Here is a 21,313-nt window from a genome sequence, read left to right on the forward strand (position 1 = left end):
ATTAGGGTAGCCAGAGGGGATCATCTTAGGTCAAACTCAAGGTGAAGTGGAATAGAAACAGGCATTGATTAACTAGGTAGGAGATTATGCATCAGTGGGAATCAGGGGGAGCCAGAATTTGAATATCAGGATGTGTGCGCCACTCATGGCCCAGAAAGTTGAAGGGGACAAAGGGGAGGGTGGTACTTTTGTGAAGTAATTCTCTACAGTTATCTTCAGAATTCATGTGCAGTACTGAAGAAAGGAAATTAGACCACCCCAACATTTCATGTACATTGAATTACACATTATTGTACTTGTCTACCCCATTGTATCATGCAAGGACATTGTAATTCCAAATAGTGTTCCCCATTGGAGCATTTGTATCCATCTTCATTGATCGGCAATGCCTTTAAGTCCACCACCACTACTGCTGTGTGACTCACAGGAGCCCCCCTCTCTTTACTATGCATCTGCCACTGTTAGAGGCATTTTAGTCGACCCTGTACTCATGAAAGGATATTAAACAGAGAAAGAGAGAGAGAGAGAGAGAGAGAGAGAGAGAGAGAGAGAGAGAAAGAGAGAAAGAGAGAGAGAGAGAGAGAGAGAAAGAGAGAGAGAGAGAGAGAGAGAAAGAGAGAGAGAGAGAGAGAGACAGAGAGAGAGAGAGAGAAAGAGAGAGAGAAAGAGATTGAATACATGAAAGTTGAAAGATCTACTTCCACACTGTGGCTGCACTGGTGGATGGTGAGTGGAAGGAAAATATACTTGATGCTATGTTCCTGAGTAGCTAGATAACTATTCCATGTGGACCCAAGAGCCAGGAATCCAGGGTTATTGGTCTGAGGAATATTCTGTATTAGAAGGAAATTAACTAGAGAAAATAGACCAAGCACATGGTTTTCAATTGAATTTGTCAGACTACAAAAAGCTAGTACTTGAGACTAATATGAACCATCTTATCATATGTTGTGTATTACTTTGTTTTTAATGGAAACTGATACAGTAATATATCCATTTGCATTATGAGTCCATGAATGGCTTACGCAAATACTGGCGCGAAAAAAAGTTTAACTTGGGGTGAGCAGAATGCAATCACTACCAAGCCATACCAAATAGCACAATATGGTTTGTTTCTTAAGCCAACAATTGTGAAAAAAAGATGAATTTTGTGTTAGTTTGAGAGAGAAATACAATTCACAAAAACCTGGGGAAAAAGGGTCTTATATAAAATGCAATTATTTACCTTGCACAGCAGGGCCTTCGATTCGTAATACGTGATGACAGGTCCGGTGACTTGGAAGTAAGTTGCAATTCGTTGTTTAATAGTTTCAATGTTATCGTCAATGCACGGACTGGTTTTACTCCTCTCCAGGAGCCGGCTAGCCATCGTCTCAGCAGAGCAGTCCATCGAGAGTAAGAGGCTGGGCTCCCTCACCTGCAACAATGGAAAGACACTACATTGACTAGCCACATTGCCACTGGACTTGGCGATCCATCGCTGGATGAAGGCATGGGCACGTTTGTCTTGTAAAATAACGACACAGTTATGGTTTGATGAACTGGCGGTACACGTGGATTGGTCATTAACCTTACTTGGCTACATTCTGGTCAAAGCCTGACCAGCCTACTGCTTCAATGTTCCTGCAGGCTCTTGCTCCACGGCACTTTGGAGATAGCCCAAGGGTACCAGAAATTAAATTCTGAAGAGTTGGCAGCTAACTATTACTATTTTGATGAAGCCCATACCCTAAATGTTTCTCAGATTTCACCCACAATATTTGATTTGTTGCTAAACATTTTGAAATCAATGGCACTATATACCGTTTAGTATCAGTACTGAAGATACCCACTGTAGCTCCTCCCTCCCACAGTCCCCAGGTAAATAAATGTCTGGCCACTCACCAGCCAGAACACAAGCCATGTTCGCATAGACCTACTGTGCATGCACGGAACAGTTTTTGGCATTGACAGGAATGTGTGTGGGAGTGTGTGTGTTATTTATTGATATGCCAATCCTTTGACAAAGTGGCAATCCCAGACCTAACATTCCCCGGTATATAATACCACCCCACAATTCTGGCACAAGGAACAAGCTTTGCGTATAATTCAAACTCAAATTTATTTAAATTGAAGAAACACAAAAACACACATTTCAATACATTATTTACACAAATAAAGTTGGTCTGCCTGTGACAGTCTACTAAATGTAATACACATATTCTGTCACATGACAGAATTATTAATGATATTTCTGTTTCAAATTATAATGAGCGAATCTAACTTCAAGACATAATCGTATGCCATAATGACATCACTGCTTACTGCCAGTATATTAAAACCCTCTTCAATTAACATTTGCATGTAATTAGTTTCTTTAAAATCAATCAGCAAGTTTAGAACATTTTATTTTCTCCAGTCTCAAAACAAGTACTGGTATCAAAGAAAGGTTGCATGCCTCACAATGCTATTCTCATTCAATAGGAAGTAATTCCTCATATGCTAATGTGATGCGGAGGGATACCAGTATGTGCATTCAATGTAAATGTAGGCTATAACGAGTTTCATCTGATTCTGCAGGTCTAGGATAGGAAAACAATGTTATCAATTTAGAACACGCAGTATAGAAAAATGGTATTCTGATTTTCTGATACAAGGAAGAGCATCCCTCCTACTCCACTTTGGGAAACAGTGCCCACAGGGGCCGTTCCCTACTGTGCAATGCCAAGAGAGCAGAGAGCATGACATTTATATTTGTAATGGAATTAGGATACCTAAACTTCCTTTATGCAAGTCTTACGCTATTGATTCCCCTTAAACTGGCCTCCAAATGAGCCCTCATATGATTTTGCATGCATGAAAGGCTTATTCGCACCTATTGTATGGATGGGGTCTAAGCAATTATTTTTAATCAAATACTTTACAATTACTTCCCTCCTTTTAGTTCAACATATCTGTAAAGGTGGCCAGGGTCGGACTTGGACAAGAAATAGGCCCAGACACCCAAACAAAAGTGGCCCACCCCTCGCCTCAAAAACGTGGCCCACCCCTCGCCTCAAAAAGAGTGGCCCTCAAACCATCATTTGTGAATCACGTCAATTCACGACTTTACAGAAAGCACGGCCTGGGACTATGATGTTACTTATGGTATGATAAGATATGATAAGTCATTTATGTATTAGCCTTTACACAAGTGTTTCTAGGTGCAACAAGACAAGGAAGGGAAGACAGAGGGAGGACAAAACAAATGATCTTACAAGGCCTTGTATCATTCAGATCGTGCAAGTTCTAGGGGAAGGGAAGAGGAGATGTGCCAGGGGGGAGGGTCAAGTGCAAGGGCAAGAACGTGGTAAGTGCTGCCCCAGTGGTGGCTCAAGTAAGTGGAGAGAGGCAAGGGACTGTAGGGTTGCAGATACAGTCCCTAAGTGGGTGGAAGGCCCGGAGACAGTGCAATGGGCTACTGGTCGCAGGTCGTGCAGAAGCCTGGTGCCTGTGAGGTTCAGTGGGTGGCAGGTAACTATTTATAGTTTTACAAGTGGTTTATTGTTTGTTTACAAAGCCAGAAACATAATTCTGGCAATTATAGTTGTGAAGAAATGTAGACAAGTGCATAGGTTGCAGACTGGTCGCAAATCCATGCTTCAACACTAAAGTGTGTGATCCTGGACAAATCACTTTGCCACTGTGCCTTTATAACAAAAATAGAAATTCCAACAAGGGATTTATTTCCAACTAGTTACTACTCAAAAAATCCTGACTGATCCCTCTTCCACTGCTCCATCTATAGCATTAATAATAGTGACCATTTATATATTGCACATGACAAAGCGTATATGTCTCTTGGTTTACTCCTTTCTGCTTCTTTAATATAACTTCACATGAACTCCTCAAGTATCAACGTCTGTACACTCCCCCCACTGCCATCCCCCTGGCCCATGCTTCTCCTCCCTCCCTTTTGCTCTCTGAAGCAGCTTGATGAGTAGATAGGGCACATTATGAAACCCCAAATGAATTAACAATCCTGAAATCTCTCCTATTTTATCATGGCGAGGTATGCGGACTGGGGTTGATGTGTGGAGTTGGATTAGTAGGAAAGACTTCTGGAAATTGCCCTATCTGTGCCCACTGAGCGGCAGGTAACTATGGTAATGTACTACCGTGGACCAAATTAGTGGCCATCCGAAGGTTTATTTTTTTGAGAGGGGCACAATGCCAACAAATGTTGTATTTTTATGGCTTCACTTGGTTTGACTTGAGGTGTGTGTAGGCACACAATGCTTTTCTCTCCATGGTGGTGTGTGAGGATGTGCGCATTTAAGGGTACATGATTCGAGTACATTTACAAACAGAGGATGCATATTCAGATTCGCTGGTATGTGCATTAGCAGACAAAAGTGGGCATTATAATAACTTGCTTGCATAAACATGCTTACAGAGACATGCGTACGAATGATTTGCTTCAGGGTGCAGGGACAAATGAGCAGTCCCGGTTAATGCAAATGTTCACTAATGAGCATATCGCTGAACACTTTAACTTGCAGGAGTGACTCATTTAACAAGCAGTGCATTTGATCTAACTCCAGTGCTAACTGATGCAATCCAGTTTGTGACATTACATTGTTTTGAAACCTTGCTTGAAACAGAACTTCAGCAGTTATGATATGATATGATATTTTATTTATATCGCGCTCATACACAAGTATTTCAAGGCACGACATGGACAATGGACAATCCCAGATGGACAACAATGTGTTCTTATTGCAGTGGCTGCATAATGCCATTTTATGGCAGAACTTTGTAGAAGGGCTGAAAACTCAATAAACAATATAGTTGAAAAATTGCTAACTACCAGAATTACTGATGTAGGCTGGAGCTCTACGGCGACAAAGGACAGCAGAGGACCGCACGACCCAAAGTTAGCGTGAGAGCCAGGGTCACACAAAGCTTACAGTCTGCTACACCCACAGCCAGTGAGCCGTGGCCATATGAAGTGTATGACGTGGCAGTTTGCTATAATAAGTGGTTTGTACATGGCGCTTGCCAAAGCAGCTTTGCCAACTCGCGGCACTGTAAAAATAATTTACTATTACACTATTTAAGAAGTGGGATGCTGATTTGGAAGCTTATACTCACTGTACATACAATAAACACATTTTTTCTCCTGTGATTCTCAGAAATATATTTTGCCTGTGCATTTCATTTTTTACTGAAGGTGAACTTGTTAACCAGAATTTGAATGGCTTAAAACCCAATGTTGACTTTCAAGGAATTATATAAAATGTCTTACCATCTGAAAAATAAGACACCAAAGTCCTAAACTATTTCTAGTCCTGTCACGCACGAGGCACGAGTCCCACTCCACCCTGGCTCTCACCATGGCTTGCCTGCTGCTTAACTCCGGTCCCCTTGCGGCATACTCCCACCTTGAGTGCCTTTCATAACAATAGCATGCGTCGCGCGCAAATGTACCTCACTTACCTCGTCCTCCACACCATGCCACTCAGGGGTCTGCCCTGAAGCAGTGAGAGAGGCTGGCATCATCGGCTGGATTCGGGTGATAGTATTAATTTGCAGTTACTTCACGGGGTTGAGGTTGACATGGCACCACAGCCACTCCTTCCAAGTGCAATATGTGCAAGGCCAGCCCCACCCTGACTCGTCACACATTAAAATTATGACAGACTCAAATAGCGGCCAATGGATTTTTTAATGTGTGCGTGACTGACAGCAGACCCTGGCTTCAGATTGGACAAAGTCTGCTATCTGTCACATTGGGCCACAGTTGTGCTGGGTGCGCATATGGTCAGAGGCAGCACAGCTAAACATCCTACGCCCCACGGTCCCCCAATGGTACAGCCTTCACTGAGAGCGGGCCAGGCTAAGGCAGCTGGCCCGACCCCGCCCAGCCCCACTGCTCCCAGTGTTTTCTAAAATAAACACTGCTGCCACCCTGGTGTCGCAGCAGCTCAGGGCTGCCTGCAGCACTGCAGGCACTCTGAGCACGGTTGGCCGTAAAGGCAATCAATGCAATTTAAAGTTACATTAAAAAAATGGCCCAGGCCTGGGCTTCAGGAACTGGCCCCCAGGGCCTCGCCCGCCTCAAACATGATTTCGGCCCGGCCACGGTGGCCCCAAAATCCCAAAGGAACTGCAGTCAATCCAAACCAGACTCAATGATGGAAAAGACAAAGTGCATTGTAAAGCCCAACTTCACCCACATCAAAACAAAGCCGGGACAGCAGAGAAGTGTTGAAATATCGTCACTCTCAAAGTATTAATTAAAAACAATTGCTTAAGTACTACAAACACGTCATCCCTGACCTTATAATATAATATCAGTTTACAAAACCAACAGGGTTAGTGGGTTTGGCTACACATATATTGCATACAGGTTAAACATTTGATTGGGTTACAAGTATCGGATGGCTCTACTGGGAACCACCCCTATATTGATAATTGATACAAGGTTAAACTACATCATATTCACAGCAAGAGGCTGGTTATGGTATGTTATAGATATTTATAAAGTGCACGTTCGCCATAGGGCATCATGGCGCTAAACCATCAGACAGAATGATGCCCTAAACCGTCAGACAGAAAAAGGAGAAGAAGAAAAACAGAGAATCTGAACAAGAATGTTTTGAGAGAACGACAACAGATCAGATGCTCAGAAATGGCCCAAAGGGAATGAGGAAGAATATTCCAGGCCCTGGCAGCAGCGACTGAAAAGGCGCGGCAACCCATATAGGAAAGTCTTAATCAGGGAATCTGAATCAGAAGACGAGACTGAGAGCGGAGCAGGGGAGATGGAACATAAAGAACACATTTATCCTGAAGATTTTCTGCACAAAGTTTGTAAGAGGCTCGATGCACAATGCAGAGTGATTTAAAAAGAATACGCTTCTCAACGGGGATCCAATGGAGCTGAGAGAGCAACAGAGCATATGCACGCCCAGCGGGGGATGGGGCATGGACCTGGCTACAGTATTCTGGAGAAGCTGAAGGCGGTGCAGGAGATAGCAGGGCTGACCAAGGTACAGTAGTCAATCGTGCTATGTACAAACACTGCCACTACAGGAGCCTGAAAGTGGACTGGAATAAAGGAAGAACTTTCCGCAAAATTCTTAGTTTGAAGTGACCAGATTTGCATACTGCTGCAACCTGATCACCCATAGATAAAGATGAGGCAAATTTTGCACCCAGGTTTTTTACGGAAGGAACAGGTACAGGAAAATGGCCCAAGGAACAAAAGTCATAAGTCGACAGTCCAAAAAGACAGAGGATTGGAGATACCAATGTCCAAAAGCTCTGTCTTTTCACCATTAGGTTTTAGCCAGTTTACCACCATCCATGATCCCAGGTCCTTGATACAACCCTAAGCCGTGCAGCCGTTTCCAGCTGAGCAAGTTTAAGGCAAACCAAAATCTGCGTGTAATTGGCATAGGAGTAGTATCGGAATCCATGGCACTGAATAAGACGGAGAAGTGGCCGAATGTAGATGTTGAATAATGTCGGTGAGAGTGCAGAGCCCTTTGCAACACCACATGACAAGAGAACCGGCTCAGAGCAGAAAGGAGGGAGAGAAACAGACTGGGACCGGTCAGAACCATGCCAAAACCTGGCCAGATAGGCCAGCTATCGATAGCCGGGAGATCAGGGTTAAAAGGTTGACTATGCCGAAAGCAGCAGACAGACCTAACAGGATCGGTGCTCCGACAACACAATGATCCACCATGCGAGCCAAGTCATCCATCACAGAGGGGAGGACTAACTCAGTGCTTCTTCCCGGGTGAAACCCTGACTGAAAGTGTCAAAGAACACAGATGAATCCATAAAGGCGGAAAGCAGAGGAGAGACAAGAGACTCCAACAACTTCATAAGAAAAGTGAGAAGTGAGATTGGGCAAATGTTGGCAAGCACAGTAGGATCCATAGAAGGTTTTTTAAGCAGGGGGATCACAAGCTCAAGCTTCAAAGCGTTAGGAAGGTATCCATCACGAAAAGCTATATTTACTGCAGATGTAATCAGTGAGATGATATCACCCGAAATTTCTTTTAGAAGCACAAGAGGAATAGGATCAGACAAAGATGCAGATTTCAACTGATGAAAGGCTTTGAGAACATCTTGGTCAGTGAAGATAGGGAACATAGACCAAGAGGAATGAGACTTAATAGGAGGATGAAATGTCTGTTTAGTAACAGGCTGCCCAGCAGAACTGCTGATGTTGTGATGGATAGTCTCAATCTTATTATAGAAGAAGGAGGAAAGAGAGTCACAGAGAGCTTGAGAAAGCACAGCTTGAGCACCAGACTTAACAGGGGAGGAAAGAGACTGGACTAGAAAAAGCAAGGCCTTAGGTTGGTTAACAGCTGCCTCCACGTTATGGCGAAAGAACAATTTTTTTGCAGAATTAATGGCCACCGTAGCACTGGGAAAAGCAAGTTTTATCAGCTGGAAAATAAGCAGCTCACCATTTCCTTTCAGCCTATCTGCAAATAAGCTTGCAGGCCCAAAGTTCCTAAGAGAACCATGGTATAGAGCTAAAGGGGGGACAATTCATCAGCTGCTGCACAGAAGTCAACATCAAGTGCTAGCAGGGAACATGGCTCAGCTTGGGCACATTGAGACCAGAGGGAGGTTGCTAGGTCAGGACTTGAAACCCGATGCCAACTGCGCTTAGGCACAGCAGGTCTTGCCACTGGACAGAGAGAATCCGCACAAGAAATGTAGAACAGTACCAGAAAATGGTCCGACAAAAGGATTGGACTAGGAGGAAAGGTAGTAATGAGAGCCTTAGGAGCAAAGACAACGTCCAATACATTTCCCAGTCGATGAGTAGGATCAGCAATTACCTGAGGGAGACCAAGATCTAACATTAGAGCTAGAAAATGTAATACTTGCCAGGCATTGGTTGTATTTGATGGAAGATTAAAGTCTCCAACAATCAAAAGATGGGGATGTTGAAGCTGGAGATCAAGCACAAAAGTAGGGAATTCAGCACAGAAAGAATTATCAATACCTGGGGGTCTACAGATAATGTCAAAATAGGGGACTCTGAGATAGGAGCCAGAAGACACTCCATCTTGAGAGAGTGATCAGGAACAATACAAGAAGTTTTGAAAATAGCCTTATGCATAATGCCTATTCCACCACCAGGATGGCTAGAGAGGCGATCGGCATGAAGAAACTCATATATAGGGGGGAGTGCTTGGATAATGGAGGGGCCGAGGTGTCCGTTAAAAACAAGAAATCAGGTTTGGAAGAGATAACCAAATTATAGCAGTTCAAGGCATGGACTACTAATGATCGAGTATTTAAAAGGCGACAATGAAGGGCATTGGCCTTAGGGGAGGAGTATGGCCTGCAGAGCACAGATCATACACGGCCTGCACACGGACGAGCACAGACAGGGTAGACTTTGGCACGACTTCAGCGTGCTCAGCCCTCATCTGCTGCGCTTTCGAGATTGCACATTTATACCAACACACATAGTGATGTTACCAAGCCCCGCCCACTAATGTAGGGACATAGAAAACAGACCGTGAAGGCACTACACGGAAAAAAAATATACCCCAACAGGGTGCCCAGTCCCTCACCGGAACAGCTTAACATGCATTTAAAAGGAAAACAAATCGTGGTTTTAAAATACAGGTCATACCTGGCACTGCGCAGCGTGCAGAGTGAGCACTGTAATAAGGCAACATGAACTAGGCCCCGAAACTAAGGTAGGGACATAGAAAACAGACCGCAAAGCGTGTCTGTGATAATAAATCAGGAAGCTAGGCACCTTCCCGCCGCTCCCTGCGGTACTACAAGGAAACAAAATGTATCCTAACAGGGTGCCCAGTCACTCACCCACACAGCTTAACATGCCTTTAAAAGGAAAACCAATAGTGGTTTGGCATACTACCTGATGGTCGGCATGTCTCTAAGGATTTTGATAGGTTGGCACTTTGCTAACCAACCTTGGACACTTGATGTCAGGATATGAGGCAGACATAGAGTAGAGGGAGAGAGGACCATGGAACATTCTTCCTTCAATTAAAAGTTACCCTCCCTCATTCTCAGGCAATGAGACCAGACAATTCGTTTGTACTTGGCCTTGTGTGGCTCCTCATGTCTACGTATGCATTTAGGGAGTACGGCAGGTATCCTATCTGTGTTTTTCATTCCTGTAAGCTCCCTTAGATGGCCCTTGCTAGCTGCTAAGAGTCATCCAAAACAGTAGCATCCAAGATTGTCATGGTTGTAGGAGCCATGAGAAGGGAATAGTTTCTTACCTGTAACTCCATTTCTCCAGCATTGGTATCTTTCATGGATTCACATGCTTAGAATATTCCCCGTCGTCAGACTGGGACCCCTCGGTACACATATATAGCCTTTTCCAATAGGAAAACTTCCGACACTTTTGTGTCCTATCTACGTCCTTTTAGGACCAGCCTACGCATGCTCCGTAGGCCGTCCCAGTATAAGAGGCCCGCCCCCGCGGCTCCCCTTAAGATTTCGGCCCCTCCAAAGTAGGAAGGGTTAAACTTAACAATCAAATACATTACATTCCGGGGAGGTTGGCGGGCGCATGTGAATCCATGAAAGATACCAATGCTGGAGAAATGGAGTTACAGGTAAGAAACTATTCCCTTCTCCAGCATTGGATCTTTCATGGATTCACATGCTTAGAATAGATTGTATAGCAGTAACGCTCGAGACGGCGGTGAGAATGTGATGTAATGTACTCTCACCATCTACACAATGCATATGTACAGTAAGAATAAGTTAACTCATATAACCTTGCCCACATAAAGTATACTGTCATTAAAAAGGTAGACAACAGATTCTCCACAGCGTGGAGCTTACCTTACTGAAACAGATGGCGCAGGACAGCTCTTCCCATCTGCACCTCGTCCGCATGCTGCCTGGCAAGGCAGTAGTGGCGGGTAAACGTGTGGGGTACTGACCATGCCGCAGCTTGGCATATGTCCGTCAGCGGAATTCCTGCCCATAAAGCTGTGGAGGAGGACATCGATCTTGTAGAATGGGCTCCAGGATGTCCTTGCAGTGGCCTTCCGGCCTTAGAGTGACAAAACGCAATCGTCGATGAGACCCATCGAGCCAATCCTTGTTTAGAGATTGCTTTTCCTCTCGTCGACGGACCATATGCGACGAACAGTTGTCGAGTAGACCTGAGTTCCTGTGTACGATGTAGGTAAAATTTCAGAGACCTCTTAACGTCCAGGGTATGAAGAGCTTTTTCTGCTGCCGATGATGGTGTGGCGAAGAAAGTAGGGAGGACAATAGATGAGTGTTTGTGATACACTGTCGGAACTTTTGGGATGAACCTAGGATTAGTTGCCAGGACTACTTTGTCCTTAAAGAATCTTAAGTATGGCGGGTCTACGACCAGCGCTTGCATTTCCGAGATTCTTCTAGCTGATGTGATAGCAATCAAGATTGCCAACTTCCACGAAATGAATTTTATGTCGGACGTGGCCATAGGCTCAAAAGGCGGTATCATTAAGCCTGCCAACACTGTGTTGAGACTCCAAGTCGGGGGAAAACGTTTTTCCGGGGGAAAAGCTCGAAATAAACCCCTCATGAAGTGTTTTATAAGTCTGTCGCTAAATAGAGGAGACGACTGCCTCTTCCTTGTGAACCTCGAGATGGCCGCCAGGTGTACCTTTATCGATGTGAAGGATAATCCCCTCTCCGCCAAGAGGAGCAGGTAAGGTAGAACTTGTTCCGGCGTCACCAACAACGGTTGTAGGCCCTGTTGTCCTCTACACCATTCACAGAACCTCCGCCACTTATAGGAGTAGGATTTGTTTGTAGAAGGGGCTCTAGCCGCCTGCAGAATTTTTTGACAATCCTCCGAAACGTCTAAAGCACCGAACTCCGAAAAGTCAGGAGCCAGGCTGTAAGGTTGGAACTGTCCGGGTCGTGATGCCACACCGTGCCTTTGTCCCGGGATAGTAGGTTCGGGACTTTCGGAAACGCTATGGGATGTTCCAGCGACAGGTGAAGCAGGTCGGAGAACCACGGTTGCCTTGGCCAGTATGGTGTCACTAGGATTACCCGGCAATTGCGTATCCACTGTATTGTCTCCGTATGAGGGGGAATGGGGGAAAAGCATACAGGAACATGTCCGTCCATGGGAAGGAGAATGCCTCCCCCCTGGAACCCTCTTGAGGCCATCTGCTTGCAAATTGGTCGCATTTCTTGTTGTCTTTAGTCGCAAAGGCGTCCAGAGGAGGGTGACCCCATTTCTCGAACACTTTCATCAGGTGAACTGTGTCCATTTCCCACTCGTGTATCTGGGCCATGCTTCTGCTGAGGGAGTCTGCTTGGGAGTTCCTCACTCCTGGGAGGTGATGAGCCGGGATGGAAATTTCGTGCTTTAATGCCCAATGCCATGTTTTCTGGGCTTCTATGGAAAGAGTTCTTGATCGCGTCCCTCCTTGTTTCCTCAGGTAAAACATGGCCGTTGTATTGTTGGTCAGTATTCGTACTCGCGAGCCCTTGATGTGTGGTAGGAATGCCTTCAAGGCCCATCGTACTGCTCTGAGCTCCAACACGTTTATGTGTAGGAGTGACTCCGTTGGAGACCAGCGACCTTGCGTTTGGAGAGCACCCATGTGAGCTCCCCATCCGGTTAGGGACGCATCCGTGACTATGGTTTGCTGAAACTCCGGTTCCTGTAGGGGTACACCGTTGTTCAGATTGTGGAAACTCTGCCACCACTGAAGGGTCTGAAGCAGCTTGTCGTCGTCGATGGTTATCTTGTCTGACCACGATCCTTGAGCCTGCGTCCATTGGTCCGCGAGGAATTCCTGGACTGGCCTCATGAATAGGCGACAGTTTTCCACCAGATGGATGCAGGATGCCATGGCCCCTAGGACCGAAACGTATTTTCCCACTGAGATCTTGGTGTTTCGCCGTAGCCGGCACGCTTGTTGATTGAGTCTTGAGGTTCTGTCGAGAGAAGGTTTCACTAGCCCTAACTGGGTCTCAAACTGTGCCCCCAGGAATACCAGCGTTCTCGATGGCCGTAGAGAGGATTTTTCGAAGTTTATGGCGAATCCCAGTTGTTGTAGAAGCTGCATGGTGGCTTGTAAACTTGTGTTGGTCGACGCTGGGGAGGATCCCTTTACCAGCCAGTCGTTGAGGTATGGGTATACATGGTGGCCTTGTTTCCTTAGCCAGGCTGCTACTGGAGCCAGGCATTTCGTGAACGTTCTGGGGGAGGTCTTGAGCCCAAAAGGAAGAACCGTGAATTGGTAGTGAGTCCGCCCTATTACAAATCTCAGGAATTTCCTGTGTTTCCGACACATTGGAATATGGAAATACGCGTCCTGTAAATCCAGGGATGCTAGAAAATCCCCCTCTTGAACGGCGCGGATCACTTCCTGCAGAGTGAGCATCTTGAATTTTAGGCTCTTTAAAGACTTGTTGAGATCGCGTAAGTCTAAGATGGGACGCCATTTGCCGTTCGGCTTTTTTACGACGAAATATCTTGAGTAGACTCCTTGACCTCTCTGCGATGTTGGAACTAATTCTACCACGCCCTTTGCTAACATGAGTGTTACCTCCTGTTGCAGTATCTTCAGATGGGAATGAGCGGTGAACGCAGGTGGAATTTGCGGAGGGCTGTGTTTGAATTGTAGAGAGTGTCCGTTTCTTATAGTGTCCAGCACCCATTGATCCGTCGTTATTTGTTCCCATTCGTCGACATATGCTGAAACTCTTCCCCCCCTGATCTTTATTTTGCTTGTCTCTCGACGACGACGGATATGATGGTCTTTTCCTGGAAGTCTGGAAGTTCCGGCGACGGTTTGCCGTTTGGGAGGCACGTCTGTATCCCTGGGAGGGGTAAGCCGATCTGCCAAAGGATCTGTCTCCAGACGCAGAGAATCTTGAATTACCTGAAGCCCCTCTAAAGGGACGAAAAGACTTGTAGCTTCTGCCACTCTGGAGGGCACCCAATGAACGTGCCGTGTCTGAGTCCTCTTTCATTCCCTTTAGGGCTTCGTCCACCTTCTCACCGAAAAGAAGGTCTCCCTCAAAGGGCATATCTAAGACTTTGTATTGTACTTCTGGCCTGAAGTAGGTACACTTAAGCCATGACTGTCGACGTAATACGACCCCATTATTGACTTGCTTGAAGCCTGACTCAGCGAGGTCCACCACGATGTTTATTGCGTGATTTGAGGCTTCCTCACCTTCTCGGACAAGTAACATTGCTGCCTTCCTATGCTCTTCCGGAAGATGATCAAGCAACGGAGCTAGCCTGTGCCACATCTCCCTATCGTATCTGGCAACAATTGCCAGAGAGTTTGCGGCCTTTACTGTGGTCGCTCCACGGATAGCACTTTTTTGCGAAAGGCATCTTGGCATCTCGCCTCGTTTTCATCCGGAGTCGTGCACTTGTGCTGGGCCTTCGCCTTCCTCGCCGCTGCCGCCGACACCACCGAGTCCGGTGTTGGTTGGGAGGATAAACACTTGGGGGTAGACTCTGGAACCTTAAACTTTTTTTCCAGGCGTCCTTTCACTGCCGGCTCTGAAAACGGGTGACGCATTGTCTGCAACCCCTCCTTCCACACATGTTCTAGTATTGGTATCGAGAACACAGACCTCCTTCTCTTACCCATGTGGTCGAACAAAAAACAGTCCTTTTTCTGTTCTTCCTGGGACAAACCAAATTCTTTGCATGCCTTCTCCATCATAGAGTGGAATGACGCAATGTCGTCCGGAGGGGACGGGTGAGCTGGGCTTCTAGGGGTTTCCAACTCCAATTCTGACTCCCAGGTTGGATCCCTGGAAGGGGATGATGAGATATCCGACATGGCTCCCCTGTCAGACTCCGACTCTGGCAGCTCACCTTCCTCTTGTGCCAGTGCTGAGAGTGGCGTGCGTAGGTGCGTCGGCTGACGGGACGGGCCCGGTTTGTCGACGGGTGACTGTGGTAGGTTTGTCTGAGGTAGTCTCTGGTCCAACGACTGTAACAAAGACTGAAGCGTGGACAGAATTTCCAACGACAAAACCGATTGAGGATTGAGAAGAGGGGCAGATACCGGTATAACGGATCCCCTCGTCGACGACTTGTCAGCCACTCGTAGCCCTAGGTCTGCTGGGTCAGCAATTCTCTCGTTCTCGTCCTCCGAGGACAGCAACACAGCCTGTTCTTGTAGTAAAGTATCCGGGGGGATTGGATCAAAAACTTCAGGCCTCCAGGCCTCCTGTAGGACCCCCGTCGACGAGGACATCGCCGACGCCGTTGTCGGTGGAACGGTGGATGCCACCTGCGTAAGTGGCAGGGTGGAGGCCGATGACTGGACCGCCGTCGACGACGGTGACTTAGCAGGTGGTTTTGGCGGTCCCGCCTTTTCCACACTATGCTTGCTTTTACTCGACTCTCGACTCGTGGTCGATCTATGATGATCGCCCGAGGAGGATTTCCTTTCCTTTTCATGCTTTTTTGATGAGGATGATTTCTTTGACGAGGAATCTCTAGTTGAGTGACTTCCAGACGACTCCTTTTCCGTCGATCGAGATTTCTTCGCCAGTGGTTCCGACGAGGTAGCGCGGCGTGATGTTTTCGCCGACTGTGTGGAGCCTACCTCCGAAGGGGGGTATGCCCCCGCTCCATCATTCAGCCATGCCACCAGTCGTCGACTCCGGTCTTTGAGGGTTTTTTGAGAAAACCCTTTGCATATGTCGCAGTTATCCGCCGAATGATGAGGGTGGAGGCAATATATACAATCCATATGTCCGTCCCCCTCGTAAACTTTTTTCAAGCCGCACGTCGCGCATGGACGGAACAGTGCCTTTCCTGACATGGAGGACATTTTCTTTACTCGAAAGTGATGCAACCTTGTACAAAATAGTAAGACAACACGAGGAGATCCCACTACTTTGGAGACGGTTGAAATCTGAAGGGGAGCCGCGGGGGCAGGCCTCTTATACTGGGACGGCCTACGGAGCATGCCTAGGCGGGTCCTAAAAGGACGTAGATAGGACACAAAAGTTTCAGAAGTTTTCCTATTGGAAAAGGCTATATATGTGTACCGAGGGGTCCCAGTCTGACGACGGGGAATATTCTAAGCATGTGAATCCATGAAAGATCCAATGCTGGAGAACCGAGGAAACAGTCACTGTGACTGTCCTATGTATAGGGGTAGTAATTAGGTCCACCATAGGCAGGGCATTGGTTGTGCACTTATCAGTTTCACTGCCAAAAACAAACACCGCTGGTTTCATCGATTTTGTAACTGATACATGCACTTGCTGTGCCTCTACAATGGGGGTCAATACAATCCACAGTCAGGCCCGAACACCTTTTCAAAACAAGACTTAGTCACAGAATTAATTGGCAAGAGTGAGGGGTACAGTGAAAGAGGTATAAGGCTGCCCTCAAACTTAAGATTGAGTGCAGGATGAACCATGTTTTTTAGTAGGCAGCGCCTCACCTGGTAACAGGACAGCCGCCACAACTTCTGCGGCCACATCACAGATTGGCGGTGTTACACTCGCCTTAGCTGGCAAGATGGTCTCATTCCGCAAATCATAGGTAGAGGTTGGCATCTCTGCTCTGCAACCTCATGCTTAAAGTAATTAGCAGAGTAGCAAAAGCCGCAGGAGGAATTACACCGGACTTCTTTGCAAAAGATTTATTTCTTCGATTTTGAACCGCTCTTTCGCTGCACACGCCGAAATCGCTGAACTGATGAACGGAGGCTCTCAAACTGACACACACCGTGCGCGCTCTGTGCTTTTCCAGGGCATTTGAGGTGGGGCTGTGAGAGGCCAGAATGAAAAGAGAAAGCAGATTCTTCTTTTCCCAAGCACTACACAAAGTGTCTACTGTTGAACTGATGAACTGAAGCTTTCAGACTGCCTCACATTGCCAGCCTGATTCAGCCTTATCAGTCTTCCTGAGGCTTTGAGGCCTGTGCTCATTCAGAGCTGTGCTGCTGCTTCCATTTTTCAATAAAATGGCTACTCTACTACACTCTTGCTTCTGTGTAAACAAGCTTTATTTGTGTGTCGTTCATGTTGCATTCATGTTAGTTTTCTTCATGTCTTTGGATGCTGCGTTAATTTTCTTCATGTTTAAATTGTTTAAATGCATATATTACCCATTGTACATTATCTTCATGTGGAGTGCATGTTTTTCTACTGTTACAATGTTAGTTTGAAGGCTTTGGCCATATTCAGCTCATATTGTCCCCAATCCCTGCTGTACCTGTGGGGGGATAAGGGCATAACGGCTGTCTAAATGAGTAAAGTCTCTCACCTTTGCAGTATTGCTGTGGGGGAAGGGCAGATGCTATGGATGACAGTCATCTGCCGGCCAACAAATCCTACCTAGAGGACACATCGAAATTTAAAACAAAAAGTAATCTTTTAATTTCTTCATGATTAACAACTCATGCTCTCCATTTGGAACACTTTGTATGTGAGCATATACAAATTGAATATTTTTTTTGCCTTGTTGGATTACAGTTAATATACATTTCAACAATGCAAATTAGGTTTTCTTCTGTGCTTAACAGCATTTACCATATATTTATTTCTGCAATTAAGTATTAATGTTCTGATCTGCATTTTCCTTTCTTCATTTGTATGAGGGAGGCGCACATTCAAAACACATGGCCATCTGTCTGATAAAGGTGGAAAGTTTTATTTCTATACGAATATTCCAACATACTTTGTTGTACTATTTACAATTCTGAAGAATCCATGCCATTTGGTGGTTGCTGTCTCTTACGGAAGCAAATAACTGCCTTCTTCCTGCAGGTACACCCTTTACATGGTAACTGGTGCTAGGCATATTTGCATATTTTTAAATATTGATTTCTAGGCTTGCGCTGGCATAAAATGCTAATCTAACATCCCATTTTATACAATCAAACCCCCACAATTCTGGGTAAGGAATAGGCAGTAAGATAGTCAAAAATAAAAATATATTTAAGAGAATAATTTAACTTCAACCAAGTTGGTCTCCAGCTTAACACCATGGAGAACAACACAAAGCTATTTATACCAAATCCAAATATCTTTCCAAAAACTAAATTACCTGCCTATATTAATCTCACTATTGTCAGTCCACACAAGCATTTGTTTTAATTCCAAAATGTTGGAGTCTATGCAATACTCAGAATTATATATTATTTGGTCTCAGAAATACAATTTTACTTCAATACTAAGAGTGCCTCTTCTCAGCCTGTGTATGTATATTTACATGGAAATATTTCAAGCCACTTTTCAGAATTCTAGTTTTTATCCAGTATCAAGAAAAGTATGGTATCACAGAAAATTAGTTTGAATAATTACTTGATAGTACATACATAATCAACCAACTCATTTATTTACGGGATGAAAGTATACCATTTCTCTGTAACATATACAATGTTAAAATTACCCCGTTTTAATCACTTTAAACAGGAATCTGTCTGTGCATTAAAGACAAGGGAATGCAGAGGTTTGCACTTCTCATAACTCTTAATTTATCAAATTAATTATTTACACTTTTTCTTATTGCACGAGCATTTTGTCATGATCACTGCTTCCAAGGAGCCAGGACCAGCCCAACGTCCTTGGAAGCAGGCCCCTAACCCTAATCCTAGGCACCAGCCGGTCCCCACGGGAACCTTTTGGACCTTGTCCTGGCGCCGGTGGCACCAGGCTCATCAGAATCATCGGTCCCGGCACTGGAAGCGCCGGCCTCATAATATGTGTGCAGATGCTTGGGTGGACTTACCTGCAGCAGACCATGCTGCTTACTTACCAGCCTATTAGAAGTCCTCTGTGAACTGGAACTACTTTCTTACCTGGGTGGGGCAAGCTCCACTCCCTGGATTCAGCACTGGAAAGCTTCTGGAATTGGAACTCTTTTCTTACCTAGGCGCGGCCGTGGAGGAAGACGCCTCATCACTCCAAGGCTATTTAAACCACACCCGATAGACGAAACGTGCTTCGCGTTATTCTGCATCTGCAGCAGAACGCTCACCGAGTCTGTTCCAGCCTTTCTTCTTACGATCCTGAACCTGCAAGAATCATACTCACCATTCCTTCATCCTGAATCTGCAAGAAGCATACTCACCATTCCTGCATCCTGAATCTGCAAGAAGCATACTCACCATTCCCGCATCCAGTCGAGAGCAGCACCTGCAGAGACAAGAAACAGCAGGTTAGCAAAGCAGCCTTAACTCGCAGTGCTACTCACCTGATCCATCGGCTGCGGTCATTTTCGGCACGCTGCACCTCCGCCGGCAAAGATAAAAACATTGTCACTACTCACCGGCACTCCGTGAATTCTGGATTTCTTCACACTGCATCGCCGCCTGCAGAGATAAAAGCATTGTATCTACTTACGGACATTCCGCGGACTCCGGCGCTGCAAACCAACTTCTGAAAGACAAAAGAAGAGACATTAGACAGGTATTTACTTACGCCCATCGCGCTCTTCGCAATAGAACGCCTGCAATACTCCGGCGTCTCTTCGGCACGAACTACGCTGCAAGGGAAAAGACAGTTAGAGCGCTTGCATTTACTCACGCATTTCCAGGCGCTTCACTCCATCTTCCTCAAGAGGCCTGCAAGACAAAAGGGAGAAAAGCATTATACGAAGTCCTGTTCAATGTTAACGTGCCTTGCACCTAAAGACTATAAAGACTAAAAAGGTGTCTGGAAACTCACCACTCGTGCAGTTAACTACGGTAACGGTCTTCTGAGTCCAAGAGGCCTATGTTTCACCAGTGAAGGAACTGGCAACAGTGCCCTGCGCCCGACGCAGATGGAGAGCCCAGCATTCACCTATCTAAGGTGAGCACGTTGACCTGGGGGTTCTACGGAGAGGGAGAGAGAGGAATAGGGACATTGAACAACCCAGACCATTAACCCTCCATATTCTTTCACCTGCAGAAACCTCACCCTACGAGTTCGACACACAGTGCGAAGAGGTTCGACCCCAGAAGCCCATCGGGTTCTGCACATCACCTTTCGAGTCACAGACACCTTCCTGCCAAGATCAGCGCCTCCGTGGGAATAGGGTGAGCGTTACAGAACGCGAAGCCCACCGCAAACCTCCTACCCAGGCGCAATGGAAACCTCAGACACTGATCAGTTAGCCCAGTTGCTCGGGGAATTAAGAGCAGAAGTACATGCAGCTCGTCAGGAAACAAGCTCTCTAAGAAGAGAACTGATAGTTTCCAAGGAGCGAACAGAGGACCTCGCTAGGCAATTGCTACAAACGCAGGCAGGACAGACACCCCCGCCCACTCCAGGAGGAAGCTATCCTTCTGCATCATCTGTAAATCCAGTGCAAATCAATCTATCTGGTAATGTGCCCTTGGCTCCGCCCGGACGTTTTTCTGGTGACCCAAAGAAATTTGCAGTGTTCCTCAACCAGTGCCGCTTACATTTCTTATGTCGACGAGCTGCATTCCCAACAGACCAGACCAAAGTGGCTTTCGTGCTTTCTTATCTCAGTGGCAGCGCCGCAGATAGGTCGATCCCTTTAGTCACCCAGGATGATCCGGTTTTACATGATTTCCAGGCCTTCCAGTCCAGCATGGAGAAACTGTTTGCAAGACATGCACAAGGGCAGGCCTTGGACAATGAACTTCTTTCATTACGACAGGGTAATCAAGACCTCTTGACCTATATAGCCTCATTCAACAGACTCATAGTGGAAACTCAATGGCCCGAGGATAAGAGAATTACGCTTTTCTACAGAGGCCTGCGTGGAGAGCTCAAGGATGTGTTAGCTCAAGTTGTGAACCCTCCACAAGAATGTTCAGACTATATTGACTTAGTTGTCCAATTGGACCACAGATTACAGAACAGGAAGGCTGATCGTTCTAAATTTGATACCCGAGTGTTTTCTAAACCACAGACTTCTACTAAGGGAGCTGACACTGTGGAACCCATGCAAATAGGGGGGATGAAAGGTCCTTTAACCCAAAAGGAGCGGGAAAGAAGAAGACAGCTGCAATTATGCCTCTATTGCGGGAACTAGGGCACTTTCTTCGAGACTGTCCAGTGAAACCAGCTAAGAAGGCTGTAGGAGCCGCAGATTCCAGTACCTCAAGTTCTGAGCAGGGAAACGACCTAGCCCGGCAAGTGTAGAGGTCCTCTTGCCGAGCGTTAAGATCTGTCCCGTGACCTCGCACTTCGTGGTGCCCATGGTCCTCATTAGTCCTGCACGTCCGGATCGTTTGCATGCAATTGAAGCTTACATCGACAGCGGAGCAATCAGCAATTATGTGGACCGTGAAATGGCATCAAGGATGAATCTACCCCTTGTCCCTAAGGCAGTAAAAGACGTCATTACTACAGT

The 21,313-nt window shown here is 46.1% G+C and overlaps 1 protein-coding gene across 1 annotated transcript in view; it reads right to left on the reverse strand.

The window, feature by feature from the left end:
- Positions 1–21,313, reverse strand: part of AK5 (adenylate kinase 5) — a 3,278,219-nt gene that overhangs the window by 277,356 nt on the left and 2,979,550 nt on the right. Inside the window, exon 13 of the mRNA XM_069641673.1 lies at positions 1,226–1,417. Within this exon, the coding sequence (XP_069497774.1) occupies positions 1,226–1,417 (192 nt within the window). The remainder of the gene's footprint in view (positions 1–1,225; positions 1,418–21,313) is intronic.

The sequence above is a fragment of the Ambystoma mexicanum genome, chromosome 1q (assembly GCF_040938575.1).
Source record: "Ambystoma mexicanum isolate Mex_15411 chromosome 1q, UKY_AmexF1_1, whole genome shotgun sequence".
Lineage (NCBI taxonomy): Eukaryota > Metazoa > Chordata > Amphibia > Caudata > Ambystomatidae > Ambystoma > Ambystoma mexicanum.